Raw genomic sequence first — 14,520 nt, forward strand, 5'->3', positions numbered from 1 at the left:
CAGCTCCATTTATTTTTCTTTAACTGAGAGGTGGCACTGACTGACTGTGTGAGAATGACACAAGGGCTGTGTGTGCAGAATACCCCAGCTCCATGGGGCTGGCATTCAGCTTACAGGAGCTGGAAACACAGAGCTGTGCAAACTATCAGTCTGAAAACTATATGCACGTTTGACATTATCGAAGAATGCTGACCAGCAAGATAATGAAATGATGTACAGGATATAGTGCCAGCTCTTCCGTCAGGGATAAAAAACAATACTTAAATGTGGGGGAGGGAATGTAGGTTGAGCAGGGGAGAGAGACAGACAGAGGGCTTTGATGGGCTAAAACAGATTAAATTTGAAATAAAGCAGGTTTTTGTCCTTCCCCCCTTTTTTTTTTTAACTCCCTTTAGGAACATATTCTTTCTATCACTTTAATATGTCCGTTTTCTTATGGTCTTAGCCTATTTCAGCTAATAATATAATAATCTCAGCATATTTCCAAGCTTTGTGCTGATACAAAATAGGGAAAAAAAAAACCAGCAAAAATAAGCATCATTCCTGCCTGTAAGTACATCAAAACTTGCCATGTGACTACCTAATCATACACCATTTTCTCCCTGTAGGTTTTCAAAGGCACAGTGCTCAATTTCATTTAATGATACATAAAAAAAAACCAAACCCTAATCTGTTACAGAAAGAACTAATACAAAGATGGGATTTCCCAGCACCTAATATGCAAAGCCTGCAGTATTGGTGCAACTGCTGCCTGTCTCTCTCTGGTGGAACAGAAGGATACAATTCTGTTGACATGTACTCAAAGCAATGATGAAGAGTATAACACAAATTAGAAGAGCACAGTACTGATTCCTGATTCTAGTGTCAATTTCAATCTACATATTTTTTACCTATACCAAACTACCTGATCCAAAATTATTAACAAATATACCTAAGACATAATTCCTTTTCCTTCAAGAAAATGAATGTAAGGATACACAGTACAGAAAAGTGTTTTGTCAGGGTTTCCAGATTCACTAAAGAAAAATTGTAAGTATAAAGCATTAGGTAATTCTTCCAAAAATAATATTTGAATGTGGTTTTTCTTTCACAGTATCAAAGTACTGCTGTTTAACCTCAACAGACTGAAGGTAGGGTACTTGACTGCCTATTTTTATAAATCCACTTGAAAAACAGCTCACCTCCCAGGACCATACCAGCCTGACAGCACTTCCTCAAGCGACATGCTGGGCAGTTCTTCCTACGGATTTTATCGACTATGCAGTCATTTCTTCCAGCACACAAATAGTTGTGCTGCCCTACAGGAAAGAGAAAAACTGTGTGAACAACATGTTTTCTAAGATGAAAAAATTATTTCTGTGTATAAATTTTGCAAAAATAGCTGAAGATTCAAAAACGTGTACTTGAACCATTAAAGAACTCCTTCATTTTATGCTAACCGTTGACCAATCATGTTACTATTTGAATATAATGCTTTATTTGGTCTGTTTAAGGGCAAAACTCCTCATCTATGAAATTCCAAAATAATTAGCAGTCAGTATGAACTGCCTAAATTATTGTACTAACAGTATTTCTTAAGTAAATCAAGCACAAAGAGAGACCAATTGTTTCTTTAAAACTTATTTTTCTGTGAAGTTATCAATCTTATTTTTAAAGAACTTAAGTACATTTTGCTTGGATTGATGTGGAGTTTCTGACAGCAAACAGAATGAAGAAGCTGGGGTAGTGTAAAAAAAAAAGCCTTTTAAGCAAAGCAAATACCTCTGATGGGCAAGCAGTCATGTAATAAACTTGCTGAAATACCAGCTGACCAGGTGCAGCCAACACAGCCAAAAAGGACAAATAGAAGAGGATTGTAACTCGGTGGCTTAGTAATGTTTAATCAGAAGAAATTCTCATCTACTTTGTCTCATTAATTCTAAATCTGGACTCCTCCTTACAGGAAACATTACCAAAAGCAGACAAATGAATAAAAATCCATTTTGCTATTGGCAGCAGACCAGTAAGCAAAACACTTATTTGGGATTACTTGAAGTTTTTCCTTGTATTTCTTTTACTTTATAAGCTACAAAAAGCATTCAGTCTTTTGATAAGCAACAACAATTTTAAAACTCCATTAGTTTAATTAAAATCCATGAGTATTATCTCACCTCCATGGCACTCTAGTGCTTTAATGCACAGCTAATTTACAAGGGAATGCTTAAGCATAGTTAAAGTTTTTCTTTGTCCTTTTCTTGTTTTGGGGGTTTTCTTTGGTCCCCTGAAAAGAGATTTATTCTGGACCTCTTTTCTAGGGAATTTGTTAATTCTTCACAAGATGGTCTAACTCCATACAAAACTTGTCCTTCTTACTATAAATCTAAGGCTGAACAACATTTTTCACATTTACAAAACAAATCATAACTGAATCACAGTTATTAAAAGTACAGTTCCATGTTCATATGTTCTGAAGTTTCAGATTAGACAGGATTAAACAGTGTCTCTGCCCAGTGTATACCAGGCCAGAAATGAAATCTGTTACTAGAATTTAGGCACAGTAAAATTTGCTTAAAAGCCAAAACACTGCTAACCCAACTCTCTCAGGGGATTACGGTAACAAAAATTCAGGCACCTCTTGATGCTTACTGTTAACATCTTCCTTGTTTTCAGGACTTTTAAGAAACCAGTCATATCCTGTACCTGACTTACACCTTCATGTGAGTTTTACATTCCACTCATCTCTACCCCACCTCTCCCTGACACCTTCTGTCCCCAAGTGTATTCCACTCTTTCTGATTGAGCTACAACTTATTTGGAAAACATATAAGTTTCAATTGTTTGGCAGTTTTCAGTTCCATCAGTAAAGAATTTTGTTTTTAATTGCAGTGATTTGTGTGGATTTCATCTCAATAGATAAATGTTCCCATTTGAAATCACTTCTACCATTGTGCAAAGCTGGGTTCTCAGAAACTGTTACTTGCTTGACATTAATATTTTAGGGACTGCAGCCATCTGAAGGAGAGATTGTGTAAGAAAAGAACACATGCCAGATATTTGCCTAATTTCAAAATTACTGGACAATATTTAGTTAGATCACAATGTTTGGAAGGTTTTCCTGGAATGATAAAATATGTATTTGAAAATGTATTTGCAAAAGTTCAATCTTCAGGATCATCTAGATTTGAACTAATTGTCTTCCATACTTGAGCATTGCAGTTATACCAAATGCATGTACTAATGAAGTACCCAAAACCTCCATCAAGACAAAATCACCATTCAATTGGTAGCTTGATAGCCAGTATCTTGTCTATGACTACTGTCATTATAACCAGGAAAACAAAAAACAAAACAAACAAGCAAACAAAATACTCAGGAAAAAAAAAAAAAACAAGATAGTATTATAGTCACTAGTGCACAATTTTGAAGGAAAAGCTTTCTATTAGCATTTCCCACAAAAATATGAACCTGGGAACTTTGTGGCAATTGCCACACTTTCAAAAACACCTAATGTTAAGTTTCCTCTGCATGTTTACTTTGCACTGTTTTTTGAAAGTGCACATTGAGGGTCACTCTCAGTGCATTGGCCTGTGACCAGCTTGATGAAGAAAACACAGAGATGATTTTATCTGTCACTTAAATGTTCCTGATTCTTGTAGAATAGTATTTTTTTAAACTTCCATCAAAATCCATTACTGTTAGCAAAGCTGCAAGTTCTAATGTAAGCAGGTAAACACAATTTTAAGTCCTGTAATGACTATTGCCATACTGGGAGGTTTTTAATACAGTGGTGAAAGTAGCACATACATTGTCTTTACAAACTGCACTCTTATCTCACCTTGTTTTTTCTCTCTCCCAAACGTGACTTTGCCTCCCTGTATCTCTATTAACTGCCAATGCTTTTTTATAAAACCACCAACCTTTCCAGAACACATCACAGTGTTTTACTTAGTCCAGTTTTAGATTTCTGTCTAAAGCTTGCAGACATCTATTGCATCTCTTTGCAAATTATTTTACTGCCAAACGTCTCCCTCTGCTTTACTGCCAAACATCGACTTTGCTTCCTGAAGGCTCACCTCAAGGTTTTGCTCAATAATTTTCTAAAAGTATGTTTTACGTCTTATAAACTTTTGAAAAAGTACCAATTAAATCAATAGGTAAAAAACCAAAACAAAACAAAACAACAGCCACAACAGAATTGTGGGAGCTGACAAAAAACATGGGTTTAAAATTTAAAGAATGGAAAATAAGTTCATCTGTGCACCTAAACAAAAGATAATGATGCAGATGTAGCTTTTGAGTAAAAATCTGACTTCTGGAAGCTAAGACAACAGACCAGGCTAGTCCCTAGCTTGTGGAAAACCTGACTTGTCAGAGTAAATACAGGGTAATCCTTACCCTGAACATGCTCTGACAAGACATGGTTTTCCACAGCTAGGCAGTCTGGCCTAGCTCATCCTTGGTAAAATGGGAAGTTAAAATATATTTAATTTAGTCTGGATCTAAACATAACACTATTTGCACTATTTCAAAGTGCAAAACAGCAAATGTGGGTTGAATTTACCTCTCACCATGTGTTTTTTTTTAAGTTGTGAAGAACTAGGAATCTACACTACAGTCCCCATGTCCTTGTATGCCATCCCATGCTATTAGTCTCCAAGATTCCACACACTTCAGATAATGCTGTTGGGGCTTTAATTTATAAATGATTTTATTTCTGTGTGTTTTCTATAAAAATAGAAAAAGTCTCTGAAGTGAGACTTCTGACTCCAACTACTTAACCACAACCCACATCCATCATGGACTTTACCATGCATAATCTTTTGATAAACATTTGATTTCCCTCTTGGCTCATTGAAGTAAAATTCTCACTTCCAGTTCTTAAGTAGGTGTTTCAGCTTCCACTCTGTAGCCTATATTGGTGTAAAGAAAGACCTGCTATTGATGCAAGTCTGCTCCTCAGCAAAGAATTAAGGATTTAGTGGACCAAAGGGGACAAAGAGTGGAAAACAGAAGAACTTGTGAATATGTTCCATCCTGGAATCTAACTGAAATAATGAAGAATTTCTTTCTTCATAACATATTTCACAGTCAAAGCAATAAAAATAATTGTTTGTAACACCATTGACTGACTCTCTCCTCCTCTTATATAGGAGGATCTCAAAATCTTGCTGCCTTTTCCTGCGAATCCTGCAATACTATTGTTTGTCCTTCCAAAATCACTTCTCCAAAGAGCAACCTCCAAAGAGAGTATAATTTTTAAATGATACCTACAAAAAAGAACAATTAAATGTAGCTATCTTGTATTCTTTCACTTCCATACAAAGTCAAAAGCTACAATCCTGTTTTTTAATCTTTTTTACATTTCCCTGTCTGTTCCATCATTTCCAACAAGAAGAAAAAAAAATGAAACACGATTAATTCATAATTCATTGAAACTATAATGAACTGTAAAATTAGGAATATTGTTTAATATTGATTTTCACTATGAAACAATTGGTTTGCCTAGGCTGTTTACCACAGCAACATCTTGAAATGTATAAAGTTTTACTGACAACAGTAAAAAACTTCCCACAGCTAATAATCTTTCAGGAGAATATGGCAGCATCTACAAATCACTATTTCCAGTTCTTTTTATGGCATTGTGTCACATTTGTCCCTTGGTCATAGTTTTTAAGTAATTAACTACATCAGGGATATAAATATGTAAAATAATGGAAGTGTCAGCATATTTGTTAATTCGGGGTTTGTTTCTTACAAATACAAAACATGGGATTTGAACACAAAACCTACTTTATAAACACACCAACTATTTCAGAGGTATGCAGCACTAAAGTATCAGTTGTTCTCTTTTTGATCCCTGTTATATTCTTCTATCAAGACAAGACTCTGTATTTCCCTTTCAGTCATCCTATCACTCTTATTTTAGTGGAATTATCATAACACATTGCCATGATAAATTTTTTCATGCATATTCTCTTAAATTCCTTGCCTTGTCCTACAAATGAACCAGTGGGACAGGGTCATCCACTATTTGAGAAATAAAGGTGGAAGAAAAAAGTAATGTGCAAAACACCCAGATATCGCTGCCTCTTGATTGAAACATCTTAGATTAATTTGATTCTATTTGATTAATTAGATTCTAAAATATAGATATCTATCAAAACACTGCTAGTTTGTACATCATGAATACTACAATAACATCAAATCTGTTATACTGAGTGAAAAGCATTTTCATTTCTCAACTTGCCATGTGTATGCTTTGTGTGTTTGCACGTTTTCTACTTCATGGACACTTTATCACCATCAGGTGATACTGGCATATGCTGTACCAAATTCTGATCCCAAGATCCAGACTGGAAAGTTAGATTAAGAATTAGAAAAACCTTCAGGGCTGTGAGAAAAAGGAACTTTTAACACCTGCTCCATCAAGTTTACAGCTACAGGGGTGTCTACACGATTATTTCTCTCTTTTCAAAGAGGATTTTCTACTAGTGGTTGGCATTTTTTTAATACTTGGCATGCTGCACCATTTTAGATTCTTTAGCTATGGAAAAGCATAACTGTTTAGACAAACACTTTTCCTTATGCACAGTGTTGCACTATGAATATAGTGAATCACACTGCCATCACAAAACTGCTTATCATAACACTGAGAAGGTCAGATAAACTTTATCAGAAAGTTTGGTTGAAGTCATGATCAACCTTCTTACTGTGTAGGTGTAGCTCATCATCAGACACTCCACAGAACCTCTCCATATACAGACAGTGAAAACTCTCACGGAAATTTTACTTTCTGCCAGTTTACCAAATTCAGATCTCAGAAAAAGGAAAGTTCACACGTGGTCAGTTAAATGTTATCTGCTACATGTGCTTGAGTTTGTTCCCTGATGCCATTGATGCAACAGAGTTTAAGGTCAGAGTTACCCTGACCTTAAAGCACATATTAAAACCAGACAAATGTTCTACAATCACTTGATCAAGTTTGTAACACATTCCCAGGTATTTAAACAAACCAAGAGTCAGTTTCTGACACATCTGCTGCAATATCATGTATTCACGTTGGTCTCAGACTCTGGGTTTGGGCAACTACTTTTCCTTAGATATCAACAATATAAGCAAAGTGCAAATATAAATAGAGAAGAAAAATAAGATGAGGTTTTATTATAGGAAAAACAGCACTTGAATTTTTTTGCAGGATTTAGGTAATTCCAAATTTTCATTAGTAAAACTACTGCAAAAGAGACACTTTCAACAAGAAGGCAATAATGCAGGCTACCAAGAAACTCTCTGTTAGCAACAGCTCCAGAATCCCAAAATTTTGAACACTGGGCTCCTCTCAAGGGAAAAACATCTCATTGTGGTATTCCACAAGCATTTTGATCATAGCTGCCCTGCATCATTTCACATTATGGAATTTTTATAAGACATCACAAATGACTGTTTGGAAATTTAGTCATCGAAAAGTAAAAGTTTGTCTCTTAATCTTCATTCTCTTAATGCCTGCTAGAAATATTTGCCTCTACTTTTTATTACCATGAATGAGATATATTGGTAGCAGTTAAGTAACACCTGGTTATCAAGAGCAAATTATCCTACAAATACAGTAATTCTACATATTTGAAAGCATTTTGAATATTATTTCTGGTTTTTTTCTTTTATTTTTATCTCCAAAATCCTCATCACACTCATCTCACTGACAGGAACAGCACTACCCCATCAGCACAATGAATTCAATTTCGTCTCTTCAAATTTCTTTACTGAGTATGAATAGCTGTAACTTCCTTTGTTTTCATTGTACTCAAAGGAGATCTTTAAAGTATTTTTTAAAGCCTTGTCATTTCTTTGTACATTAAGTGAATCTACAGACTAATAGTTATTTGCAGGAGTCCAGTAGAAAATGTACAACTTCTAAATGCAGATAAATGTTTCCTAAGTAAAACCAACCCAGTATCTTTGTCCCCTTTCTCCTCCTCACTTGCAGTACTAATTTTTTTACATATCTGCTATACTACAGGTTCCCAAAGAAAGGACTTGCATCTTTGTTTAACCTGCTTCAAGATTTTGCCTTAAGAAATATATGTTTATTACATTAACTCCAGCCTTTTGGGGAACATATGGGGAACCAGGAACGCAAAAGACAGAAAGTATCTAAAGTGCATCCATATTTTAGAATTCAGTGCCAAGAAACATTCTAAGCAATCTTTGTGATTCTCACATAACTCTGACCCCTCATTAAGTTGTATGTGCATGTATTAGTTACATTCCAATGTGTTGCTAAATATTATTAGTAAATACAGCTTTAAATCATGGTTAAGTCATAATAATTTAAATAATCTGGTTTTATTTCAAAAAACTAGATATGGAAAAAAAAAGAGTTTTCTGGGTAACAGAGCAGTTCATTTTATTCAAATGGATGTATTTAACCAATAAAGTATGGTCCTCACACCAGGGAAGGTAAAATAAATGGTGTATAAATAGAACAGTTTCTGTAAAAAAAATTACAAAAAAAAATAGGCTGTTTGATTTGAAACAGCAAATGTGTCTCATATTACATAAATAATTAAAATAGAAAATAAGCTTTTTCCAACAAATGTGAAGCTACTATATTAAATACTTTTTTACCTATGCACAAAACCTCATAACATACAAAAAAATCTCTCAAGATAGAGAAAATCCATGAAATAGCAAAAGCCAGCTATTTCCAATCAGGCTTTAATTTCTCATAAAGATCAGTACTGTATGGAAATTACATGAAAAGTAGAGTTTTGACCAGGAATTTTTAATCACAAAATTTAACACTTTATTTTCATGACTTATTATTAAAAATCTCACGTCTGTAGTAGTACTAAAAATTTTAAAAAATAAGTAACGCATTTATGCTCAGAGAAATTATGGGCAGGGGGACATTTCATGGAAGAAATATGTTTCAAATTCATATGATTGCCAGTAAGAATTTTAAACACTATTTTCTACTTCATTTAAAATACAAATACTTTGTGTCTTTTTACAGAGGAGCAATTTTCCACCATTATTTCCGATATTAATTTTTTTAAAAGTATTTAAAGTCCGTAGAAAATCAAATATCTGTCAATAAATAGGATTGGTTTAGTGCTGATAATTATATAGCATACTGCAATGAAAATAAGAAGTCCATCAGTCCATGTCTAAGGAGCCCCCTGTAGTCTTGCACTTTCTACACAAAAACAGGTACAACTGTATTTGTTCATTTTGCCAATGCCTACACTGCTCATTGTCTGACATTGTTTCCCATCAAACTCAATAACATGTATCTTTTCTGATTACAGTCAGGTTTCTGATGCACATTCTTGAACATTCTTTGAAAATCCTTTCTAGAAAACCCAAACACCCTTCCTCAACAGACTCCCAGTCTGTGGATTCATTTAAAAATTAAAGTTATGAAGGTGCAATGTAAAACCTAAGACGTTTGTTTACATAACTGCATTGACCTCTCATTTGTCTCTAAATAACTCTATATTCTTAACCTGGTAAGACTCTGCCAATATAGACTTTGAACAGTCTGTGAAAACAATTTTAAGATGTTCCTTGTATCAAGTTATTCCTTCTTAACATTTTTTGTTAAAATAATTCTGCTGAACAATAATGTAATATGTTATGTTTTTGAGCAGGTTCATCTACTGCAAACAGAACTGAGTACTAAATTAGAAAAGAGATGAAATCTAAAATTGACAGAATAAAATTCAAAGAAATTATTACAACATTATAGGTAAAAAGCAAAAATAAAATTTATTTTAAAATACAGTACTCATAAATAACACTATGCTTAGTATTAAAACTTCAGCTCCCTAACTTTTTAAAAAAATATTTGGCTGATTCAGAAAAGTATAGCAAAAAAATGCAAAGGCAAACCAGGAGACCAACCAGCAGGTGCAGTGAAACTTAAATGTATTCCTGCAAGTGACTTAAGAGCTTTGCAGCCTAACACAAATATTTCTAGTAATTTTCTCATGAAACCCATTGAATGCATTGGAGAAACATGGCACTGGCTCAAAAGTTCACTTAGACCACCAAGACCACTTTGCAAATACTTAATTTTAAGGAAGAATATTTAATGCTGAGGAAGAACATGAGCATATGCTTAAAGTAGAAAGTAACAGCACAGTGAAACAAAAAATCTAATTATATTATTATGCTAAGCTTTTACCTTTCCAAAATTTCTTTTTTCATTTAGAAAGAGATAAACTCTTTAAAGCAGAAAAAACTACGTATCACAACAAGAAAATACAGGATGCAGGGTTTTATTTTAAGGAATCCTATCCATTAGAACAATGGTTTTGTTAAATACATGGAACAGAAATTTGAATATCCTAGTTCTGGCAGGATCAGATAAAAATCAAAACAGGAGACAAAGCCTAAAAAGTAGAAGGATTTGTTTTACTGCTTTATGTGTTGAACCATATAAAACATTCTGTGCTTGTATTTGTATTCAAAATCTCAGTGGACAAGGCATGTAAAAGAATCCAAAATGAAAAATTAAACCTAGGTATTGCTACTGTTTCATTAAACTTGCAGTTTGACTTTGCAATTTAACAACTATTTGGAACAAGTCAAACACATTTATTCTTATTATGACTTGAATAGGCTCAGTGAAATTTTAAATACTTCCATAACTACCAGGAAGCCAAAACTTTGCAACTTGAAAGCAAGAAAAATTTTGTATTTTCAAAAAGAGAACAAAGCCATAAACAATTCTTATTTTCCTATCATGAGTTCAGAATATTTTCCTTTGAATACCATTTATACTTTTTAAAACAAGTTCTATAATGCACAAAATTTTTATTTAACTCTGCCTACCTGGACAGATTAACTGATAAACAGTAAATAATAAATAGCAAAAAAGTAAAATAAATAATACTAGAAAAAAAAAAACAACTAAGGAAGAACTTTGTCAATATCCACTGTTGATAAAACAACAAAAAAATTCACTGCAGTGACAATATTTATAAAAATGAGCAATAAATAAACAGTATGCCCTGGTGTCTAGGAGACATATTTCAGACAATTAGGAACAATGGCATCTCATAGTACCTTCCATTGCCCTTTTAAAGAAGACTTTACAACTTCCACAGGTAAGTACTCCATAGTGGCAACCTGAAGCCTCATCACCGCAGATGAGACAAATCTTCTGGGGTAGTGATTCGAAACTGAACTGAGAACTTTGGCTGGTTTCCATATCTGGCCTTGAGAAGAAAAAGAATTAAAAAGAAATGAAAGATCTAGCTTTGTGCAGTAAACTACTTACCTGTATTAAGGAGTTTTATACTAAAAACTTCATTTTAGAATTTGTAGTCAAGATACAGAAAAAACTAAAGTATGATTGCCTTTCTGCTTAATGGTTTGTCTCTACTATGGTAACACAGGAAAGCATTGCAAAAAACAAAGCAGAAAGTTATCTTTTAAACCATTTAGCAAAAAAGGTACCATCTAGGACACTGTTAAAATGTTCATCTTCCTCAGATCAACAACTCTTGTGAGTGGAGTCATACTGATGATTTTTTCTCCTGTACAGAGACAGAATCACATAGATGTCAATTGAATTTCAAAGGCCTCTTTCACATGGGAAACTTGAAACTTCATTTCAACTAAAAAAATCTTTAATAATCAGTTTTTCACCCCCCATTCAGCTGCAGCATTCTCAGCAGTAACTAAGTCTGATGGGGATATCAATGATATTTGTCTCCAAGGCAGAATAATCCAGGTAACCATTGCATTTGCTAAAAGAAAGGATACCCACTGAAACTGCAACATTGCATGCACCTTTTGTTGTATTTATAGGTAAAACAGATCTTAGCAGGATAGTACACCATTTCATTCAAGCAAATCAATATACAAGTGTTTCAGTTTTTTTTTTTTCGTGTGAAATCAAATGCTTTTTGTGGTGTTGGGTTTTTGGGTTTGTTTTTTGGTTTTGGTGTTGTTTTTGTTTTTTGCTTTTTGGTTTCTTTGGGTTTGTTTTGGTTTTGGTTCTCTTTCAAATTGGGAACTATTTTGGAAAATATTTAGGTATTGATGAACACGGTATCGCTGAAAGGGAGGACAAGCTAGAAACCTGCCCGCTGTGTCCCGGGGCCGGGCAGCGGCTCGGCCATGGGGTGGCCCTGAAGTCCCGCTGCGACAACAAGCCAACATCCCTGGGGCGTACCGTGCCCACAGCCGCGATCGCCAGCTGCGGAGCCGGGACACCGCGGCGTGCTCGGCAGCGCGGGGAATGCGAACGGGGCTGCGGCCACTACCTGAAAGCCCAAAAAGGCCCTGGCCGACAGAAACTTTGTCCTTCCCTCAGCATCCCCTTAACAGCCCCCCGAGGCGCCCACCGCCCGGCATGCCCGCCCGCCCCTCCAGAGAAGGAGGAGGGTGAGGAGGCGCGGAGCTCTCCCGGCGCGCAGCGCGACCCCCCGGTCCCGTCCCTCAGCGAGCGCCTCGCCGCCGCCGCCTTACCGCGCGTAGCCGAGGTAGGGCGGGCAGAGCTGGGGCAGGCCCTCCTTGAGCACGGCGGCCGGGAAGCCCAGCGGCTGGTGCCCGTTCAGCCCCAGGGCCGGGTAGAGCCCCGGCGGCGCGGCCGAGGTGGAGGGCAGGCTGTCGGGCGGCGCCGCGGGCCCGTAGGCGCCGGCCAGCAGGGTGGGCTCCGCCTTGTAGAGGACGCACTCCAGCGAGGGCTCCTGCCCGGCCCGCGGAGCCTGCGGGTAGTCGTGGCAGCCCGCCGCGGGGGTGGCCCTGCCGCCCGGGTAGCGGGCGGCGAGGCCGAGACCCTCCTCCTTGATCTTCATGACGGGCTGGACGTCGCCGTAGGCGAAGGGCCCGTCCTTGGCGTCGGGCGGCGGGAAGCCGTAGGCCGGCAGCTCCGGGGCGGGGGGCGAGCAGCGCGGCACCGCGCCGCCCTCGTACTCCGCCCCGTCCAGCAGCTGCCGCGTGCGCGACGCCAGGAAGGCCGAGTTGAGCGGCAGCAGCGGCACGTGCAGGTATTCCTGGCCCGGGTCCCCCGCCCGGGACCCGCCGGGCAGCGCCCCGACACCGGGAACGTCGCCCTTGGGAGCCGCAGCGGGACACTCCGCGCCGGAGCCCGGCCCCGCCGGCCGCGGCTTAGCGGCGGAAACCAGGGCGTCGCCGGGCGGCCAGAGCGCGGCGGGCCGCGGCGGGAGCTGCGAGGGGCCCGGCGCCCCCGGGGCGGCTTCGGCCGCCTTCTGCGAGGCGCCGCTGCTCATCGCGCCGTCGGGCGCCTCCTCCGCCTCGAAGAAGGACCAGGGCGCCGCGGCCACGGTGGAGCTGGCATGAGCCGCAGGCGCCAGGAAGGTGTCCAGGACGGTGTCCAGGGAGTCCTTGACCGAGAGGGAGCCGCTCCCTGGCTGGTAGCAGAGGGAGTCCCGGCCGTCTTCCCGCCCCAGATGCTGCTGCTGCTGCGCCTCTTCCTCCTCCTCCTCCCCTTCCTCCTCCTCCTCCTCTTCGTCCTCCTCCTCGTCGCTGCTCTTGGGGTAAAGCAGTCCGTCCAGGGAGATGTCGACGGACTCCGCTTCCTCGCGGAAGGGATCACGGCCAGGCTGACCCTGCAGCAGGACCGCCCCGTCTGTGGCGGGCGGAGGCGCTCTGGGCTCCTTGGCTTTCACCTCGGTCATGCTGGCCCGGGGCAGCGATGGACTGCCGGCGAGTGTCCGGCAGCGACAGAGCGCGGGCAGCCGGGCAGCGGCGGGGTGCGAGCAGCGGACGGCTCCTTACATCCTGGACGTGCCGTGCCCTGTGCGGCGGTGGCGCGGCTCCCGCTCACATGGCGCTGCCCTCGGGGGGACGGCTCTGCCCCGGCCCCCGCCGCCGGGACGGGGGTGGCTCGGAGCCGGGAGCGGTGCAGCCTGGAGAGGGGAAACGATGGGAGCGTGTGCGGGAGGCGCGCAGGAAAGGAGGGCGCCTGCCAGGCTCCGGCGGCGGCGGACAGGCTGACTCGTCCCCCGCGTGTTTCCCACCGCCCGGGCGGGCTGGCCGCGGGCTCCACGCCCCTCGCCCGTCCCTCCCTCCCCGCCCCTCGTCGCCTCCAGCCCCGTCCCTTACCGAGGGTCTGCGCGCCCGGCGCTCCGCGCCGCCCCTGGGAAACGCTGCTCCTCCGGCGGCACTGCCATCGGCTCCTCCTCCGCTCCGCCTGTCCCCTTCCCATCGCTCGCCGTGCCCGCATCCCTTTCCCATCGCATCCGGCGCCCTGTGCCTTAGGTCAGCGCTTTTTGGCTTCTCCTGATCATCTCCCTGTCTTCTCATTCCTTTCCCCACACCTCTTGTACCGCTGCTCCGTCCTCTCGCTCCAGCATCCCGAGAAGTGCGGCTCTGCCCTGAGCAGAGGGCACAAGCCTCTGGTTAGCAAAAAGACAAGCTTTACTTATTTGCAGCGACGGCTCCCTTTTGTCTGTTTTTTACTGTCCCCTTCAGACGTTCAATGTACTTCTTCGTGATTAAGCTCTGTTCCAAAACCCCTCCTGATACAAGATCCGTTTTTCAGCAGCAAGAAAACCAAAGCATTGTAAA

At 40.3% G+C, this 14,520-nt stretch overlaps 1 protein-coding gene across 1 annotated transcript in view; it reads right to left on the reverse strand.

Annotated features, from left to right (window-relative positions):
* The window catches only part of PGR (progesterone receptor), a 31,272-nt gene extending 17,644 nt beyond the window's left edge, over positions 1–13,628 (reverse strand). Inside the window, exons 1-3 of the mRNA XM_058824671.1 lie at positions 12,457–13,628; positions 11,047–11,198; positions 1,182–1,298 (exon numbers count right to left, since the gene is read on the reverse strand). Coding sequence (XP_058680654.1) covers positions 1,182–1,298; positions 11,047–11,198; positions 12,457–13,628 — 1,441 coding nt within the window. The remainder of the gene's footprint in view (positions 1–1,181; positions 1,299–11,046; positions 11,199–12,456) is intronic.
* Positions 13,629–14,520: the final 892 nt, after the last annotated feature.

This window comes from Ammospiza caudacuta, chromosome 2 (genome assembly GCF_027887145.1).
Source record: "Ammospiza caudacuta isolate bAmmCau1 chromosome 2, bAmmCau1.pri, whole genome shotgun sequence".
Taxonomy (NCBI): Eukaryota; Metazoa; Chordata; class Aves; order Passeriformes; family Passerellidae; genus Ammospiza; species Ammospiza caudacuta.